The 20,627-nt window shown below is 46.6% G+C and overlaps 1 protein-coding gene and 1 non-coding gene across 3 annotated transcripts; both read right to left on the bottom strand.

Annotated features, from left to right (window-relative positions):
- Positions 1–2,051: 2,051 nt before the first annotated feature.
- On the bottom strand, positions 2,052–20,534 carry Dnaaf4 (dynein axonemal assembly factor 4). 2 transcript variants are annotated; one of them, XM_052714167.1, is made up of 9 exons: positions 20,296–20,534; positions 17,906–18,053; positions 17,213–17,346; positions 13,910–14,144; positions 11,089–11,234; positions 8,582–8,691; positions 5,583–5,736; positions 2,883–2,988; positions 2,052–2,574 (listed from the first exon to the last, which is right to left on the bottom strand). In XM_052714167.1, the coding sequence occupies exons 1-9, from the start codon at positions 20,416–20,418 to the stop codon at positions 2,459–2,461; spliced, it is 1,272 nt and encodes a 423-aa protein (XP_052570127.1). In that variant the 5' UTR covers positions 20,419–20,534; the 3' UTR covers positions 2,052–2,458. The 2 variants fall into 2 exon arrangements, with proteins under 2 accessions (XP_052570127.1, XP_052570136.1); XM_052714176.1 differs by lacking the exon at positions 2,883–2,988.
- LOC128105614 (U6 spliceosomal RNA) lies at positions 5,239–5,346 on the bottom strand. The gene has a single exon (XR_008216402.1). It is a non-coding gene; the product is annotated as a U6 spliceosomal RNA (small nuclear RNA).
- Positions 20,535–20,627: the final 93 nt, after the last annotated feature.

Genomic DNA, 20,627 nt, shown 5'->3' with positions numbered 1-20,627 from the left:
AAATCCTCCTGTTGGACCAACCTGATCTTGTTTCTGTCTTTCCCAATTCTCTCTCAGCCCCCCCTGCCCAGCAGATTCTACTTTTGGAGTGAAGTGTTGCAAGATTCTAGAGTCACAAATAATCAAGACCTGTGAACTAAGCTGGGCATGGGGACTCAGCACTAAGGAAGCTGAGGCAGGGCGATCACCATGAGTTTGAGGCCAGCCAAGATTTATATAGTGAGTTCCAATCCGATCTGGACTGCAAAGTGAGACCCTGTCTCAAGGAAAAGAAAAAAGCCATCTGTAAACTAGCCAGGTATAGTGTATAGTGGCACACACTTTTTGTGTGTGTGTGTGTGGTTTTCCAAGACAAGGTTTCTCTATGTAACAGTCCTGCTGTCCTGGAACTCTCTCTGTAGACCAGGCTGGCCTCGAACTCACACAGATCCACCTGCCTCTACCTCCTGAGCTGCTGGGATTAAAGGTGTGTGCCACCATCACCCAGTGTCACACACTGTTTTATTTTCATTTCTCCCAGTTTTGTATTGATTGTTTTGTGTGTTTTTGCTTGTTTGTTTCTAAGACAGTCTCTAACACAGCCCAGGCTTGGCCTCAAACTTGTGAGGATCCTCCTGCCTCAGCCTCTCAAGCTTAGAGGTGTGAATCATCATACCCCACCCAGTTCTAGGTTGTAATCCCAGTATTGGTAATGCTGAAACAGGAGGACCACCATGAGTTCTAGGCCAGCCTGAGCTACAAAGCAAGACTCTGTCTCAAAACATCAAAATCTGCAAACTAAATTTAACTTTTGTTGGGATGAATATTTTTAAATATTTATTTATTTATTTATTTATTTATTTATTTATTTAGTGTGTGTGTGTGTATACCATGTGAGTTTGTGCTCAAGGAGGCCAATAGAAGGCATCAGATCCTCTGAACTGGAGTTCCAAGTGGTTGTGAGACACCCAATATGGGAGTCGGGAATTGAACTTGAGGCTTCTGGAGAAGCTGCAAGTGTTCTTAACCACTAAGCTACCTCTCCTGCCCCTTGGTTGGTCTGTTGTTTTTTGTTTTTGTTTTGCTTTGTTTTGAGACTGGCCTGGAAGTGCGCATCTTCGTTCTGTCTCTTACTGGGAGGGTTGGGACTAGGGCATACACAAGACCCTGCTCAGTTTTGTTCTCAAAAACAGTCTATAACTTCAAAATAAGGTTTTGGAACTCGAGAGATGGCTCAGTGTTTAAGAGCACTGACTGCTCTTCCAGAGGATGTGGGTTCAACACCCAGCACCCACATGGCAGCTCACAGCTGTCTGTAACTCCAGTTCCAGAATATCTGATGCCTCTGGCCTCCGCAGGTGCTGCACACACCAGCGGCCTCTGCAGGTGCTGCACACACCAGCGGTCTCTGCAGGTGCTACACACACCAGCGGCCTCCGCAGGTGCTGCGCACACCAGAGGTCTCTGCAGGTGCTGCTATGTACACCAGCAGCCTCTGCAGGTGCTACACACACACCAGCGGTCTCCGCAGGTGCTGCGCACACCAGAGGCCTCCGCAGGTGCTGCGCACACCAGCGGCCTCTGCAGGTGCTGCACACACCAGAGGTCTCTGCAGGTGCTGCACACACCAGCGGTCTCCGCAGGTGCTACACACACCAGCGGTCTCTGCAGGTGCTACACACACCAGCGGCCTCCGCAGGTGCTGCACACACCAGAGGTCTCTGCAGGTGCTGCTACGTACACCAGTGGTGTACGTTCTTGCAAGCACAGCACCCACAGACAAAAAGTAAATAAAAATAGATAAATAATAAGGTTTTCAAAGTAACTAGGTGCTTTGTTTTGTTTTTGCTGTTGTTGGTTTCTTCACTTTATCTTGAGACAGTCTCACTATGTATAGCCCAGGCTGGCCTGGAATTCTACATCCTTTTGCCCATCAGACCCTGGGTTGGTATGCAACACAACACCACACTCTAACTGGTCTAACCTCAGATAACAAACAGTATAAAGAAAAAATGGTCCTATGTATCTGTAAATGACTAAAAATTGTCTATATAGTATGCCAAAGCCAGTCATAATGAAATACTACATTTAATATAATAAAAACTCTGTAAGTACAATCTTTAATGGGGAAATTCTATTCTGCTGAGTCCTCAGTAGTATCCAGAAACCCCACCAGCAGCAGCTTAATTACAAGAGCAAGGAGAGTTCAGGACAGCAACATCGAAGCCCAAGCCCTCTGCCAAGACCAAGAATTAGAGCAGCCCGTTCTCTCTGTTCAGTTCTGTGCTGTGAAACAGGGTCTCCCTGTGCAGACCAGGCTGGCCATAAACTCACAGAGCCCACCTGCCTCTGCCTCCCAGTGCTGGGATCAAAGGTAGTGAGACAGGCCATTCTCGCCCTGGAGATGGTTCTTCAGCACAGCCTTTCCGAAGCATCTCTAGCACTTTGCTCTTCACGGTGATCCTGTGCCTAGCTGTCTCTAGTCATGAGACTTCAATGCTGTCCCTTGAATTATAGTCCGAATCTTCTCCGCATCGTTTTGTACGACTGCGTTGGCTGGGTCGATCTTAAGTGCAGCTTCATAATCTTGCAAGCCTGTATTGACACATCAATGGTAATCAATAAAGCAAGTATTTCATAAGTACCTGTGTTATCTAGACAACCCTTTGTTTTTTGAGATAGGGTCTCCTGTATGTAGCTCAGCAGACTTTGAACTTGATGGTAACGGAAGACAACCTTGAACTTCTGATCTCCTGCCTCCACCTCCCAAATGCTGGCATTGCAGGTGTGTGTACCACCACACACACACAGTGTCTATGGTACCAAGGGTCTAACACAGGGCTGTGGGCATGTGAGGCTATTACTCTGCTCACAGCTACACCACGCCCCCATCAATCTCTTACCTTCAACATACAATTCTAGTTGACAGAATGCTGTACCTCGTCGGACATGGGCCTTCATTCTTGCACTGGCATTGTCGGAAACAGGTGGTGTCAATAATTCTAGCGCCTTTCAAACAATATGTATAATTAGGGTTAGGGAGCTGCCCAGTGGGTAAAGTGCTTGCTCTGTGAGCATGGAGACCTGTGTTCAAACCCCGACATCCACATAAAACTCCAGGCACGGTGGGGCATACCAATGCCAGTCCTGGGGAAGCAGACACAGAGGATCCCTGGGGCTGCTTGACAGGCTAGCCAGCCTAGCTGAATCGGCAAGGCCGATCCCAGCAAGAGACTCTGCTTCAAAAAAAAAAAAAAGGTGAGGAGTAATAATCAAAGAAAAAGAGACCATGAACATGCTGGGGGGTGGGCATGGGTGGACATGGGACACTGAAGGGAGGAGTGGGGAAATGATATAGTATTTTAAGTAAGTTAAACAAACCTCACACACACAAATGCAAGTGTGGGGCTAGAAAGATGGGTTAGAGGCTAAGAGCACTTGTTGCTCTTCCAGAAGACCTGAGTTTAGTTCCCAGTACTCATATTAGGCAGCTCACTACTGTCTATAACTTCATATTCAGGGGATCCAGTATCCTCTTCTAGATTCCAAGGACAACTGCATTCATGTGCAAATACCCACAGACACACATACCTTACACACAAACATACACATAATTAAAAATAAATTATAAAAATATAATTTTTATATGCTTATAAAATAAAATAATGTGAACAGCGCCTTAAGAAGAATATCAAGACTGGCCTCTTGCCACTACACATGCCTGCACACACACATCCACACATATCCACACACTACACATGCCTGCACACACACATCCACACATATCCACACACTACACATGCCTGTACACACACATCCACACATATCCACACACTACACATGCCTGTACACACACATTCACACATATTGGATAAAACAAAGAACAGATATAAAATTAAGTCTGAGCAAAAACAGTGAAAATTCTAAATTCTAACTTCAAAGGAGGTATCAGTAAGACATAATGGCTTGCACCTCTAATTCCTGTGCCTGGAACATTACTGAGCTAGGTGAGGTCACAGGCCTGCAATCCCAGCACTTGTGAGGATCAGGAGAGCAAGGCCCTCCTTCTCTACATGGGCCTGGTGGCACATGCCTATAATTCCAGCTACTAGGCAGGCTAAGGCACAGAATGGCAAATTCAAGGTCTGTTCAACTTTAGCTTAGGCAATTTAGACCTGAAATATAAGTTATATTGGTAAATTGTCAGTACTATTTGTGCTTATTGAGAGCTGACTCAAGCATGTTTATTTCAAGATCTTCCAAAACTCCATGTCCTAGGTCAGGTTGCCCCTGGCTTCCCACAACAGGAAAAAAGGAAACAGCTAAGAGCCAAGGGTGTTATTAAAAACATGACACCCCTGAGAACAGCAGAGGCTACTATTGTTTATCATACAGTATAAAAATGCTTGCAGTGGGAAGGAGGAGCCGGAGGCTCATTCGTGAAGCCAACTCTATGCTCTGCCTGGAAACCTCTCTATCAGGGCCCCCAGCAGGTCTACCCCAGCAGGACTTCCCCAGTCCTCGCTGCTGGATGTTGTCAGCACCTAACGTAATGATGTCTTACCACCTGCCGCTTCGCTCCCTATCTGCTACTTGCTGATTGTTCTTCAATTCTGTTCACTACATCCTTAACAGTCTCACTCTTTGGAAATAGAAAGCATGGCTACTGCAGACCCTCCACATAGAACAAATAAAAAGGAAACGGAGTACTAGACACAGAACTCAATGGCAGAGCAGGCAAAGGTGCTTAGCATTTAACTTCTGCGGGAGGGCACTGAGTGCAGAACCCAGCACCTCACACAGGCTAAGCAGATGCTCTACTACTAAGCTAAGTGCTAAGTCCTAGAGCAGTGATTCTCAACCTTCCTAATGCTGTGACCTTTTAGTAAGCTCCTCATGTTGTGGTAACGCCAACCATAAAATTTTGTTGTTACTTCATAACTGTAATTTTGCTACTGTTATAAATTGTAATGCAAATATCTGATATGAAGGATATCTGATGTGCAGGCCCCCATGGGGGTCGCAACTCACAGGTAGAGAACTGCTGTCCTAGAGCATCATTTAAACCAATGAAGAAGGCCTAGCAAATGTCTGCAGTGCACTGCCCCCAGCCCATGAATATTAAGGGTCTGGTCTATCCATGTAGGTTGATATGGTTGAACATGCTAGGTTCCATTAAAGGAACAATTTTGTTTTGCAGGCATCAGTAGTTTATTGTTTTAGTAGTCCAAACACACTCAAAATTGAAACTCAAAAGGAGAGATTATGAAATACTTCATGAATTTGCCTGTCATCCTTGCACACAGGGCCATGCGAATCTTCTCTGTATCACTCCAATTTTAGCATACGTGCTGCTGAATCGAGCATCAATTTGTTTATTTTGTTTACTTTGATCTTTTAAGACAGAGTCTCATGTTGTAACCTGGCCTGACCTGGAACTTGCTGTCTAATCCACGTTGGCCTTGAACTCAGGGATCTTCCTTCAGTCTCTTGAGGAGCCACCACTCCTGGCTCTCTGGGATAATTTTAAAGCATTATTTTTTAAATTAAGCAGGGAATATATAAACACACACACAACACACCCGTCAGAGGGGTACACATACCTTAGATGAGTCCTCGATGGCCTTGTGTAAGTTCCGTAGTTTGAGGTGGCAAGCAGCCCGGTTCAGATACAATAACGGAATCTTCCTGTTCAGTCGTATGGCTAAATTATATGCATCAACCGCTGCCAGGTAGTTTCCTGTTGCAAACAATTTGCTAATGAGACAAAAAGAAAAGGCCAACTTAACATCGAATCAGACATGGAGAAATAACATCTACCCTACTTGGCAACCAGCCAGCCAGATGGCTTACCACCCCCTTATTTATTCCCTGTCTGGTGGAGACCGCCTGCTGCACAAGCTCCCTCTCTACATACATCAAGCCTGTGCCTTGAATAGGACAGGTTCCCCCACCAAAGGCAGTCATCAGTGGTTTAGTGCAGTGATTTATTTAGGGATGGGAAAGGGGCTTACAGTGGCCTCAATGAAGCTGGTGATTTCGGTCTCAAGTTGTGGAGTGAAAGTTGGTAAAACTTCCCCCCCTGCTGGATATGAATAAGGAAAGCACACAGAACCGATGTTGCTGCTCATCTTTAACCACGGGAGAAACTAGTTACATTAAAGCCGGGGCGGCGGTGAGAACAGAGCAGGAACGAGAAACAGAGGGAACAGCACTTCATGACACAGCAAAGCTGCTCTGAGCTTGACACATGTCAACTTACCTTCAACAAAGAGCCAGTATCAAGCAGCCTGAGGTGCAGACCTGTCATCCCAGCTGCTCCACAGCCTGGGGTCACAGGACTGCAAGATCAAGCTTTACCTGGCCTATACAACAAGCTGAAGGCCAGCCTGAGGAACTTAGTGAGACCCTGCCTCAAAATAAAAAAGGAAGAGCTGTAATCCCATCCTTGGGAGGAGAGAGGAGGAGCTGGAGTTTAAGGCTCTGCTGGGCTACACGGCAAGTTCCCCAGACTGTGCATGGGAGACCCATGTCAAAACAAACACTAAGTGAAATAATAAATCAAAACAGGAAAGTGGCTGGGATAGGATATAGTGTTTTAGCACTTGTCTAGATGAGTGAGGCCCTTGAAGCAATCCCCAACACCACAAAAATCTACTAGATGGATAGTGTGCAGACCAGCCAGCCAGCATCTGTCCATATTAGTGAAGGGCCACATGCCCCTTCACTTCAATTTAGCATTCAGAATGAAGAAGGGAGAAATTAGCATTCTGCATCTGATAAAAAATAACATGGACAGCCGGGTGGTGGTGGCGTACACCTTTAATCCCAGCACTCGGAGGCAGAGCCAGGCTGATCTTTGTGAGTTCAAGGCCAGCCTGGTCTCCAAAGTGAGTTCCAGGATAGGCACCAAAGCTACACAGAGAAACCCTGTCTCAAAAAACCAAAAAATAAAAAATAAAAAATAAAAAATAAATAAATAAAATAACATGGACATGGTGCTAAAGACCTGTAATCCCAAAAGTTTCGAGGTAGAAGCAGGAGTATGGCCAGCTTGGTCTATATAACAAGTCATATGTCAGCCAGCAAGGGCAACATTAGGACTATCTTTTTCTCACAGGGTCCTCCAGAGAAAAAGGAGCCCATGGGGCATACAGTGAGACACGTGACATTTTAGCCAACAATGGGATGCATACTGATCCTCAAAGAATCTATTACCTAGTTTGCCGTGAGCACACCCACAGCCTTCAAAAACAAAAGCCTAGTGCCGTCTTTCTCAGACCAAGCAGCATACGGTGGTACAGATGGGAAGAAAGAGGCGTGTCCTGGCAGCAATTGGATCAAGCAACGATGGAGGCTGAGGAGTGCTGAGCTCCATCTGCCCACTAGATACCAAGAAAGCACTGGTATAGTGAGGTCTAGCTCAAGCCCCGATCTCCTGGGGAGTCAATGGTTCCAGCACACGAGTGTGAAGGCTGGAGGGCCGGGAGTGCCAGCTCAAGAAGAGGACATTTTTCCTGTGTACTAACAAAAACCTAGTAAAGCCAATTCCCCACAGGTATGATGGGATGTGTCAGTAATTCCAGCACTCAGGATGCTTAGGCAGGAGGATCATTGTGAGTTCAAGACCAGCCTAGTCTACATAAGGAGTTCCAGGCCAGCCAGGGCTACATAGTGAGACCTTATTTTAAAAAAAATGAAACAAACAAACAAACAAACAAAAATAACAACAACAACAAATAACAATAACAAAAAACAACAAAAAGGCAGGCAGCAACTCTAGTTACCGCCCCAAACTGCTGCTCTGTGGCAGGGTACTCAACCGATTTTCCTAGGGAAAATCAGCCCTAGGAAAAGGAAGACCGATTTTCTCTCTCTGCCTTCTGTAATAGATGCTAACCACCAAGTACTGCAACAGACTAGGGTAAACTGTAAAACACCGTCACTGGAAGGCGATTACACTGGCATCTGAGAGGGCACCTTGTAGTGCCAAGCCTACCATCCTTTCACTAGGAAAAGCAGTGTGAGGAAACTGTCTCCATCAACCAGATTTACTCCAATGCAGTAGCGAAGGTAGGCTTCCTGGCCCTGTTCTGAAGGCACATAGGCAGATGGGTTACAAGGCAATTCTCACACCAGGAGTGATGGCTCACACCTATAATCCCAGGCTCAGGCAGGAGGACTGCTGCAAGTTCAAGGCTAGACTGGGCTACAAGAGACCCTGGCTCAACAAAATTAAATGACAATTCCCCACGGATCTCCTGTGATGATCTGGTGGTTTGGGGTTGGGAGGGGGGATCTGCAGGTTGAAGCCAGGACCTCAAGTGTCACATATGGGGGGTAAGTTCTCTACTGCTGAGCAGAGTTCTCTACTCCTAGCCTGGCACTATGATTGAAAAGACACTTGTGTAGCATATAGCCTTGGCACACACACACACAGACACACACACATACACAGACACACACACGCATACACACACACACACACACACACACACACACACACACACACATACACATACACACATACACACACACAAGGTCAATCTGCACCTGGAAAGTGTGAGCCTAGTGTAGCATGCAGAACACTCCGACAACTCACTTTCCCTTTTCTTTCAGCCAGTCTGGATTCTTCTCTTCTTCTTTCAGGTCACAGAACTCAGGAAGGTCAGTGCTCATGGCTCTCCGAGCCTCGGCTTGTTTATGCAGCCACTACAACAAGAATGCCATTGGGTGACGGACACAGTCTACGCTGGCTGGTACAGTCAATCTGACAGTATCTGGCACTCACCCGGGAGAAGGGCCTCTGGCACACCTGTGGGGATTATCCTGATTACATTATTTAACATGAAGAGACTTATTTTAACCATGGGTGAAGCCATTCCTGGACAGGGGATCCTGAACTGTGTATGTGGAACAGTATACATGTACTTGTTCACTGCACAGCTGATTCAAGCTTCTGCTGGCTTCCCCACCATGGTGGACTGCATGGACCTTTACTGTGAGCTGACATAAGCCCTTTCTCCCTTAAGTTGCTTTTGTCAGAGTATTTTATCACATCAAGAGGAAAAGAAGCCAGCCATGGAGACAGAGCAAGGTGGATGTCTGAGTTCAAGGCCAGCCTGCTTTACATAGTGAGCACATGTCACAGCATACACATGGAGACCAGAGGACAACATGGTAGAGTCAACTTTCCCCTTCTAAAAGGTCTTGTTTTTATTAATGATTTTAGATTTCCCAGCAGGCAAAAAATGTCATTTGGATCAATGGGCGGAAGAGTTTTCAAAAGGCAAATACACACGTTAAAGGCCTAACAACTGATGTGACAGTGTCAGAGATGGGAAGGAAGGCAGGCCATGGAGTTTAGATAACGCCATGAAGACCTCGGTCTCCTCAAAACAGAAAGAGATCACACCTGCCTCCATCACCACCATGAGGAGACGGGATGAGGGCCTCACCAAGAACCCCCCGGGCAAGACCCTGGTCAAACAACTAAGGCATGAATGTCTGTGCATTGAGCCACCTAATTTTAGGTGTTTTGTTTACAATGGCCTGATCTGATAAACCCTCTATCCAATGGTGGTTTTAAACTTTCAGTATTTATAGACTCTTAGACTTTTTTTAAAGACTCCTTTGCTAAGATTAAATAGATAAATGTTTCTAGTCCAGAGCTCGAGAAATACTCAGCGGCTAAGGAAGGAATAACCACATTGCTGAGGACCCAAGTTCAGACTCCAGTGCCCACATCAGGTGGCTCACAAGCACCTGGAACTCCAGCTGCAGGTGACCTAAGGCCTCTCGTCTCCTCAAGCACCTGCACTTGTGCCCACACCCACACACAGGTACACACATACACATACACACAATTTTAAAATGTAAGAAGTCTTTTTTAAAGTATCTAGTCCAAATTGGGAATTCATGTGATTATTATTGTACCATTATTGGTTGTTTTGTTTGTTTTGTTATTTTTTAGATAGATAGTCTTTGTTCATTTGTTCATTTTTTAAAATTTGTTTATTGTTTTTAATGATCTATTTATTTACTTTTACTTTATGGAGCTGGAGTTACAAACAGTTGTGAGCTGTCACGTGAGTGCTGGGAATTGAACCCGGGTCCTCTAGAAGAGGAGACAGTGCTCTTAACCACTGAGCCATCTCTCCAGCCCTCCTTCCTTCCTTCATTTATTTATTTTTGGTTTTTTGAGACAGGGTTTCTCTGTGTAATGATCCTAGCTGTCCTGGAACTCATTCTGTCGACTGGGCTCGCCTTGAACTCACAGAGATCCACCTGCCTCTGCCTCTCAAGTGCTGGGATTAAAGACGTGTACTACTACTGCCCAGCTATCTATTATTTATTTATTTATTTATTTTTTGGTTTTTCGAGACAGGGTTTCTCTGTGTAGCTTTGTGCCTTTGCTGGATCTCGCTTTGTAGCCCAGGCTGGCCTCGAACTCACAGAGATCCGCCTGGCTCTGCCTCCCAAGTGCTGGTACTAAAGGTGTGCGCCACCACCGCCCGGCCTATTTTTTAAACAAATTCTCTCTATGTAGCTCTGGCTAGCCTAGAACTTTCTCTGGAGAACAGGTCGGCCTCCCTCCCAGAGATCCACCTGCCTCTGAACACAGGATTAAACACACCAGCTTAGACAGTCTTACACTATAACCCTGGTGGCACGTACCATGGGTTCAGTCACCAGCACCACTTAAAACCACACAACAGGCTCAAGTGAGAGATTCACAAGTTCAAGATCAACTGGGGTTAACAGTGAGTCTCAGACCAGCCTGGGCTATATAGTAAGACACTGTCCCAAACAAACAAACACACATACAACAAACAAAACAAAACATACAACACAAAACAAAAAAATCCAAAACCTTATTTCTTTTCTTTCTTCTTATTATTCTTTTTTTTTTTTTTTTTTTTTCTTTGAGGGTCTCTCTACCTATCCCTGGCTGTCCTGGAACTCACTATGTGGACCAAGCTACAGTGAACTCACAGAGATCCCCCTGTCTCCGTGTGCCACCACACCCAGCCCAGTGCTAGTTTCACCCGTGGTGATACTAACTGAAGCCGGGCTGCCTGACTGAGTCAGCTGGGCGTGCGTGCCTACCTCCTCCTCCTCGGCCAGCTGGGACTCCCGAAGAGCAGTTGGGAACGCCCGAGGGGTAAAGTTGATTTGAATACTGCCAGCAGAGCGGGGTGCGGGAATGCTGTCTTCCTTTAACTTCTCAGAAAATATGTTTTCCCAATTCCTCCCTTCAAAAGCAATGGCAACAAATAAGTAATTTATTTCCCATTTCTAACTAACAAATTGACTTTTAGGATAACTATACCCCAAAGCTAATTCTAAAATTAATAACAAATAAACAAATAACATAGCAAATAAACATAAATAATAAAAATTCATAGGTAAATGACAAAACACGGCAAAGACAGGGCCAGTGAGACAGGTCAGCAGGTGAAGCTCCTGCTGTACATGCATGGCAACTGGACCACAGAGAAGTAGAGGGAGCTGGGCGGCTTTTCAGACCAGCACTCAGGGGCAGAAGCAGGCTCATCTCTGTGAGTTCAAGGCCAGACTGTTCTACATAGAGAGTTCCAGGCTACCCAGGGTTAGTGAAGCCATCAAAAAAAAAAAAAAAAAAATGAGGTACAGAACCAACTCTACCGAGTTGCCCTCTGACCTCCACACGAGCACTGTGGCACACCCCATCCCCACACGTCATCCCCACATAATAATTACAAAAATAAAAATAAACCAAAGGTGTTTTTTGCAACAAGGGGTAGAATACTCAGCATTAACCTGGCAGTTGGTCTGTTCTTTAACTAATGACCCACTACTCTTCTGGGGTTCACGGCTGAGCCTGTGTCTAGTTCATATCCACTCTGGGGGAGGCACACTAGGCAGAGCCATCACTGGCACGCCTCCTCCAGTTCCTACACCCCACAGCAGTGTCTCCACACACCTCCTGAGAAGGAAGTGAGAAAGTGGCCACAGGCTAACAAAGGCAGACATTCTCTTAAGGTGCTTGGCAGATGCAGTGACAGCCAAGTCCCAGGGAGAGGAGGAACTAAGCCATGTGCTGGGACGTCGTCCCCAGACACAGACAGACTTAGGCAAATATTGAAACAGGTGGGAAAATGATTTCAAGAAGAAAAGACTCTGACTAATATGTGTGAGAGAAAATGAGTACATATAAGTAAGGAAAGGCGGGGCTGGAGAGATGGCTCAGTGGTTAAGAGCACTAGCTGCTCTTCCAGAGGACCCGGGTTCAATTCCCAGCACCCACATGGCAGCTCACAACTGTCTGTAACTCCAATTCCAGGGGGTCCTGCTGTGGGATGGTCTGTATGTCAAGTGTGTTGTTGATTGGTCAATAAATAAATCACTGATTGGCCAGTGGCCAGGCAGGAAGTGTAGGCGGGACAAGGAGGAGAATAAAGCTGCGAAGTGGAAGGCTGAGTCAGACAGACACTGCCAGTCGCCATGATGACAAACAGCATGTGAAGATGCCGGTAAGCCATTAGCCACGTGGCAAGGTATAGATTTATAGAAATGGATTAATTTAAGCTGTAAGAACAGTTAACAAGAAGCCTGCCACTGCCATACAGTTTGTAACCAATATAAGTCTCTGTGTTTACTTGGTCGGGTCTGAGCAGCTGTGGGACTGGCAGGTGAGAGATTTGTCCTGACTGTGGGCCAGGCAGGAAAACTCTAGCTACAGGGTCCAACATCCTCACACAGACATACACGCAGGCAAAACACCAATATACATAAATTAAAAACACATAAATCTTTTTTTTTAAAAAGGCTGTTAAACAGAGAAACCCTGTCTTGAAAACCAAAAAAAAAAAAAGAAAAAGAAAAAAGAAAAGATAGGGACATTTTCAGCTATGTAGGGCATTCAGGACAGCTTGGACTACATAAAATGCTGTCTCAATTTTAAAAAGAAAAGTGTGTGTGTGTGCGCGCGTGTGTGTGCGCGCGTGCATTGAATTTAGCTCAGGGTCTACAAGCTTGCCTAGAAAAGCACAAGGCCCTAGACTTGGTCCCCACAGTGAGGGGAAATTAGGTAGCAAGTTTGAGGCTAGCCTGGACTACAGGAGCTCCTGCCTCCAAACAAATGAAAGCAAGGGTAAATGAGTGGTCTGTCCTTCTTGTCCTCTGATTCCACCATTACACTCGCTGTGTGGACCCTTTCCGCTGACCCGTCCTTCCACCTGACAGGTTCCCGGGGTCTAAGGTGTTTTCTTGTTTTCTGCGTCTCTCTACACTAGGTAGTTACGGAATGTACAAAATGACTACCATGTGGCCAGAGAGCCAGACATGATGGTGACTACCTGTAATCCAAACATCTGTGGTTGAGGGTAGAGTATCACACATTGCAGGATGCCCAGGTCTGAACAGCAAAACTTCTCAGAAAAGGTCTTTCATCCTACATCTTCGTATTGTATTGCTTATTCTTTTTTTTTTTTTTTTTTTTTTGGTTTTTCGAGACAGGGTTTCTCTGTGTGGCTTTGGAGCCTTTCCTGGAACTCACTTGGTAGCCCAGGCTGGCCTCGAACTCACGGAGATCCGCCTGGCTCTGCCTCCCGAGTGCTGGGATTAAAGGCGTGCGCCACCACCGCCCGGCTTATTGCTTATTCTTTTTTTCTTTTTTTTTTTTTTTGGTTTTTCGAGACAGGGTTTCTCTGTGTAGCTTTGCGCCTTTCCTGGGACTCATTTGGTAGCCCAGGCTGGCCTCGAACTCACAGAGATCCGCCTGCCTCTGCCTCCCGAGTGCTGGGATTAAAGGCGTGCGCCACCACCGCCCGGCTGTTATTGCTTATTCTTAATATACCAGAGCATAGCCCACGCCTGCAAAAAGATTTTAAGAAGAAGGAGGAGGAAGAGAAGGAAGAGGGGGAGGAGAAAAGAGGAGGCACCATACCTCTTTCGGGGAGGCGAGGGGGCGGGGCCTTCCTGGGCAAACTGGGGGGCTCCAGTGCTCCCCTCGCTCCCCTCTCTTCAGCTTGCCTTCCCCGCTGGCATTTCTCTGTCCTTGGGATTCTGGTTTGCTCTTCAGCTTGTCTTTGACATTCCTTCCAAGCTTCCAATTCCCTAGTTGCCTTTTTCCGTTCATTTTCTTTCACCTCTTCTATTTTTTTCCTCTCTTCTTCTTCAATCTGTAAAAATCATAATTAGCAGGTCCTTTCAAACACGTAGGAAGCAACAGCTGTGCATGTGTGATGAGCTTGCGCAGTGTGTGCTGTGTTCATGTGAAGGGCTGCACCATGGCAAAAGAGCCGCGTGCCACCACAACAGGTTTTAATTTGCACTGAAACAAGTAGCTCCTGCTGTGGCCTCTGCACACCTGTGTTGTCGATGTAATTCTAAACGGGGTTTGTTTTTATTATAAGACCTTCTAAGATTCGTGCTACACTGTGTGACTGGCACTCTCTCCTGGCAAACTGAAGGACAGCACATGGGCAGTCCCCATGGCCCCCTACCTTCACCTCCCAAGAGTGTGCATACAGGAAGATGTCCTGGGGGGTGACGTGTGAAATGGGGCAGTTCACAGGTCAGTGGCCAAGGAGCTGGTGACTTAGCTCAGTAGCTGAGCATCTGCTAGCACTTGGAACAACCTAGCTCTGATTCCTCAGCACTGAAATGCTGAGCATCTGCTAGCACTTGGAACAACCTAGCTCTGATTCCTCAGCACTGAAGTAAAAGAGGAGTGACCAGGTGAGTTATCCTGGCTGAGATGGCTCTAGTGGATGCTTTGAGCCCTTCCCTCTTTTTTTTTTTTTTAAAGTAGTTTTAAGAAGCCAAGATTGGTCTCAAAATCAAGATCCTCTTGCCTCAGCCTCCAGAGGGCTGGGATTATGCTACCATACCTGGTTGTCTCTCTTTCTTTTCTTTTCTTTTTTTTTTTTTTTACTACATAGCTCTAACATGTAGACCAGGCTGGTCTTGAATTCAGAGTTCTGCCTGCCTCTGCCTCCTGAGTGCTGAGATTAAAGGCCTGTGCCACCATGCTGTCTTTTCATTTCAATTATGTGTGTGTGTGTGTGTGTGTGTGTGTGTGTGTGTGTGTGTGTGTGGGTGTGCGCGCGCGTGCGTGCTCTTGAATGTGGGCATGGGTACAGCATGCTAAGGTGCATGTGTGAAACTCAGAGGACAACTTGCAGAGTCCATTTTCTCCTTCCACTTTGTGTGTCCTGGGGATTGAACTCAGGCCATTAGGCTTGGCAGAAAACACCTTTACTCACTGAGCCCTGAGTTAGGCTTTGAGAAAGTCAGTTGTCAAGTCTGAGGAGCCCCGGATCTCTCTCTGGCTTTCTGCCTTGCTATGTGATCTGTCTTACACGCTGCACCTTTGACAAGCAGATGGGCTGCCTCATCCTGGACTCCCAGCCTCCAAAGCTGTAAGCTGAGTAACACCTTTTCTTTAGAAAGCTGCCCAGCTTCACATGACATAGTTTTCTTGTTTCATCATCACTGAGGATTGAATTCCTGCCTCCAGCATGCTAAGTGGGTGCTCAACCACCGAGCTACTCCCTAGGAATGTTGTCATAGTAACGAAAAACAGCCCAGTGCATCTGCCTAAGGCTTACACACTAGGCACCAAAGACAGTCATCACTGCATGCTGACAGCTCCGAGAGCTGGCAACGGGAGGAACCTGGCAACCTGCACATGACAGAAAGGAAACCCTCGTTTATATGCCTCACAGAAGGGCACGATGATGTCAGAGAAGGTACCACAATCTGAAAGATAACAATTTGCTCCATTTAATAACAAGCATGTGTTGTGGAATATTTGTGTACACTATAAAGATGTGTCTCTAACTAAGGCGCCTTCTGATTGGTTTAATAAAGAGCTGAATGGCCAATTGCTAGGCAGGAGAGGATAGGTGGGATTTCCGGGAAGAGAGAGGAAGAAGAGGGGGAATCTAGGCACACAGATTTCACCAGAGACTCTGAAGAAGTTGGATATAACAGAACAGAGGTAACTGAGCCATGCGGCAGAATGTAGATTAACAGAGACAGGTTAATTTAAGTTACAAGAGCTAGTTGGAAAAAGCCTAAGCTAAGGCCAAGCTGCCATAATTAGTAAGTCTCTGTGTTGTTATTTGTGAGCTGGTGGAAAGTTCGACTACAAGCATGCCTTCGTTTTGCTCAGCAAACACAGTGCAGAGAAGAAACGTGTAAGGAGTGGGCTATCCTCACCCCGCAGTCCCCAGCTGTGTCCCCAGCCCTCCCACCACACACTCCCAGTCCCAGCACCCTCCATGATGTTCTTCATAGAACAGAGCTTATTTGTACAATCCGTAACCATTTCCAGATGCCAAAATGAGAATTAAAGAGAGCAAAATATTTGGAAACTGGACAGAATTGCTTAAACAGAGACAGAAGATTAGCATTTGTCTAGAATCAGAAGTTGGGGAGAAGAGGTCTATGTGATCCTGACTGTCCTGAAACTCACTCTATGTAGAACAGCCTGGCCTTGAACCTACAGAGATCCTCCTGGCTCTGCCTCCTGAGTGCTGGGATTAAAGAGATGTGCCACCTCGGTCAGCTTCTTAATCTTCCTACTCATAACTTCTTGCCATCCGTGGGTCCCAGGAATCAAACTCCTGTGGTCGGGCTTGGTGGCATGTGCCTTTACCTTCCGAGCTGTTTCACAGGCCCTGCTGTTGCCAAGTTTTTTCCATCCTCCACATTTAAGTGAGTAATTCCATATAGGGTCTTAATTCACAGTTTACAAAGGGGAAGGAACAAAAGAATCAGTGGTCCACATAACAAAGTAAGCCCCTACGACCAAACATCAAGGAAGGACTGAGATGGCAAAAGTGGGGTGGGGGTCGGGACCGAGGGTTCAACCCAGGGCTGCAAGCATGCTAGCCAAGCCCTCTGCCATTGAACTATACACCCGTTCTTTCTTTCTGCCTGTCTGTCTTTTTTGTTTTGTTTTTCAAGACTGGGTTTCTCTGTGTAGCTCTGGTTGTCCTGGAACTCGCTTTGGAGACCAGGCTGGCCTCGAACTCACAGAGATCCGCCTGCCTCTGCCTCCTGAGTGCTGGGATTAAAGGCTTACACCACCACAGCTGTTGTCGGCTTGAACTTCTGATCCTCCTGGTTAACCATCCTGAGTAGCTGGGTGGCCTGCACCCTCACACCTGACTGAACGTCTCTTCTTTTCCCAGCTCACTGTCCTCTCCATCGGCGAGTCCCCTGGAGGTCTGCAGCTTACCTTCATCATCACACCTAGCGCGTATCTCTGATCCTCCCGCTTGGCAGCAGATTTTGCTTCTGTGGCCTCTTTTGCTTTCTCCTGTGCTTGCAGAATAGATTTTTCTCTTATTCTCTGCATCATCTCTTTGTCAACTGCAACACAGGGAAAAGTAATAAATCAGGGTTATGATTAATTTGTTTTATTGAGGTGAAAAGCACTCACCATACTGACCCAGGATAAGATTCCTTTAGATCCCATTTCATAAGAAGTGAAAAAATGTTGTTGAGACAGAATCTTTGATACGGCCCAGGGTGGTTTTACAATTGTGATCTTCTTATGTTGCCCTCTTAAAGAGCTGAGAGTGCAGCCGGGTAGTGCTGGCGCACACCTTTAATCCCAGCACTAGGGAGGCAGGGGCACGTGGATCTCTATGAGGCCAGACAGGTCTACAGAGTGAGTTCCAGAACAGTCTAGGCTACCCAGTGAAACCCTGTCTCTAAAAGAGAAAACAAGAAACAACAAAGAGGAGCCAAGAGGGCAAGCATGCACCACCCAGGGTCACCATAATGCCCAGAGTAAAAGCTTTTTTTTTTTTTTTTTGAGTCAAGGTTTCCTGTAGTCTGGCTTCCCCGGCGCTTGGATTTCAGGGACAGAGTGAGCTCTCATGAAAGACACCTAGCTCAAGCGAACAACTTTCACTACAAAACTTACCACTTGGCATAGAAAGGGTCTCCCACATAACTGGTTCCTTTTTATACAATGTAAAGAGAATCATGTCATTCCCAATCTTGGCTCTGCTACTCCCATCGTCTATGGGAGCGTAGAGAAACACCTCAAATAAAAATGGAGGAAAGTTAACCTGTTCACAAGAGAGAAAGCAGGCATTAAGTTAGTTACACAAATTAAAGACACTGTCATTGAAAAACAAGTCTGGGCTGGAGAGATGGGTCGGTGGTTAAAAGCAAAGCACTTGTTCTTGAGAGGACCTGGGTTCTGTTCCCAGCACCCACATACAGACTAACATCCATCTGTAACTCCAGTTCCAGGAGATCTGACATCCTCTTCTGAGCATCAGACAAGCATATGGTACATGTACACACACACACACACACACACACACACACACACACACACACACACAGGCAAAACAGCCATACACATAAAATAAAATAAATTAAAAATTTACAATTATGGGTTGGAGAGATGGCTCAGAGGTTAAGAACTGGCTGTTCTTCCAGAGGTCCTGAGTTCAATTCTCAGCACCCACATGGGATGGCTCACAACCATCTGTAATGAGATCTGGTGCCCTCTTCTGGCCTGCAGGCGTACACACAGAACACTGTATACATAATAAATAAAATCTTAAAAAACAAAAAAACTTTAAAAAATTTACAATTATTTATTCCGGAAAAAAAAATGTTATAGTGGGAATATAACTCCCAGCATGGTGTTGAATCTGGGTACTCAGGGGTAGAAGCAGGAAGCTCAAACTTTTTGGGTCCTCCTCAGCTACAAAATGAGTTTGAGGCCAACCTGGACTATACCAGTCCCTATGTGTTTGGGGGTGTGGTTTTCTGAAAACCCCACTGAATTTATTCCAGGTAGCATAAGTAGCAAAGTGTATGTGGGTATGTGAGGAAGCAATGGATGAAAGCAATCTCTAACCTGAATGTGTCTGTAGATGACACCACACTCCAAGAGGTTTGTCTTTATTGTTGCTTTCATGACATTTTCTGTGCATGGATGTGGGTGTATGAGTACCACGGCATGCACAAGGAAGTCAGAGAAGTGTGAGAAGTTGGTTCTCTCCCTCTTGGGGACTGAACCGAGGTTGTCAGGCTTGGTGGCAGTGCATTAACACATTGACCCATGTCACCAGCCCTACGTGTGTTATTTATTTGCAAATATTGATTTTTTGTTTTGTTTTGTTTTGTTGTTGAGAAAGGGTTTCTCTGTGTAGCCTTGGCTAGAACTCGCTCTATAAAGCAGGCTGGCCTCAAACTCATAGGGATCCGCCTGCCTTTGCCTCCCAAGTGCTGGGATTAAAGGTGTGTGCCACCACCACCAGGCCTAGATTTGCTTTTTAAAAGAGGACTTTAAATTGAGGTCTAGCCAGGGAAGGTGAAGCATCCCACCAATCCCAGCTCTTAGAAGTCTGAGACAAGAGGGTCGCCTACAACTCGAGGTCAGTGAGGGCTACAGAGTAAGACACACCTCCCCCCCCATAAGCCATTGGGACTGGAGAGATGGCTCGGTGGCCAAGAGCATATGCTGCTCTTAGGGCTGGGGTTTGGTTCCCAGCACCCACATCGTGGTCCATAACTATCTGAAACTCCTATTCCAAGAGATCTGACGCCCTCTTCTGGCCTTCACAGGCACTGCGTACACCTGGTGCACACACATACGTGTAAACATTCATACACATTTTATATATACACACACACACACACACACACACACACACACACACACACACAATACATATAATAGCTGGAAATGTAGCTCAGTGGTGTAGCATACACAGGAGGCTGGGTTTGGGTTTGATCCTTAGCATCACAAAAAAAAATAATTAAAAGTAAAAAACGTAAATTAAGACTTAATAAAACAGGGGGCTGGAGAGAAGGCTCAGAGGTTAAGAACACTGGCTGTTCTTCCAGAGGTCCTGAGTTCAATTCCCAGCAACCACATGGCGGCTCACAACCATCTACGGTGAGATCTGGTGCCCTCTTCTGGCCTGCAGGCTGAACACTCACTGTATACATGATAAATAAATAAAATCTTTTAAAAAAATTAAAATTAAAATTAAAAAAAGAAGGATTAATAAAACAGTCAGGCAGTGGTGGCGCACGCCTTTAATCCCAGCACTCGGGAGCCACAGACAGGACGATCTCCGTGAGTTCGAGGCCAGCCTGGTCTACAGCGCGAGTTCAAGGGCAGGCTCCAAAACTACAGAGAGAAACCCCGTCTCGGGGGAAAAAAAAAAAAAAAAAAAAAAAAAAAAACACTAATAAAACACGGAAAAGGAAACGCCATGGACACGGCGCAGAACTCCGCCCGGGCGGCCCCCGCTCCCGCGGCGACCGCAGCCCCGCCCCGCCCACCTTCAGGTAACTTTCCCCGCAGAACACGTCGGCGTCGCGCACGCACACGCCGCGCAGGGGCAGCGACAGGAAGACCGCGGCCGGCGTCTGCTGCCAGGTGAACTCGCTCACCCGCACCGGCATGGCGGGACCGGGGACGCGGGAGCCACCTTCCGTCGCTAAGAGGCCGGCCCGGTTGCTAGGAAAGCAGGGCTCGCGGGGCTGCCACCACTTCCGGCCCTTCGGGCGCTGCCGGGTCCTTCCGGGTCAGGGGTCCCGCGGGGCACGAGGCTCCCCGGCGTGCCTCGTGCGCTCCTGGTCGTTCTTGGGGCTGCAGCAGCTGGGTCCCGGCT

This window comes from Peromyscus californicus, unplaced genomic scaffold, assembly GCF_007827085.1.
Source record: "Peromyscus californicus insignis strain IS unplaced genomic scaffold, ASM782708v3 Scaffold_11__1_contigs__length_118956290, whole genome shotgun sequence".
NCBI classification, from domain to species: domain Eukaryota; kingdom Metazoa; phylum Chordata; class Mammalia; order Rodentia; family Cricetidae; genus Peromyscus; species Peromyscus californicus.
Note: the sequence above shows the minus strand (reverse complement) of the source record. Positions and strands in the feature narration are given on the sequence as shown.

Bases quoted from the DNA above. Each gene is read 5' to 3' on its own strand.
- Dnaaf4 (XM_052714167.1), bottom strand. From the start codon at position 20,418: ATGCCGGTGCGGGTGAGCGAGTTCACCTGGCAGCAGACGCCGGCCGCG. The intron at 17,347-17,905 runs GTAAGTTTTGTA...CCTGTGTTGCAG, and splicing joins GACCCTTTCTATGCCAAGTG to TTGACAAAGAGATGATGCAG. The intron at 2,989-5,582 runs GTATGTGTACCC...ATTGTTTGAAAG, and splicing joins CCATCGAGGACTCATCTAAG to GCGCTAGAATTATTGACACC.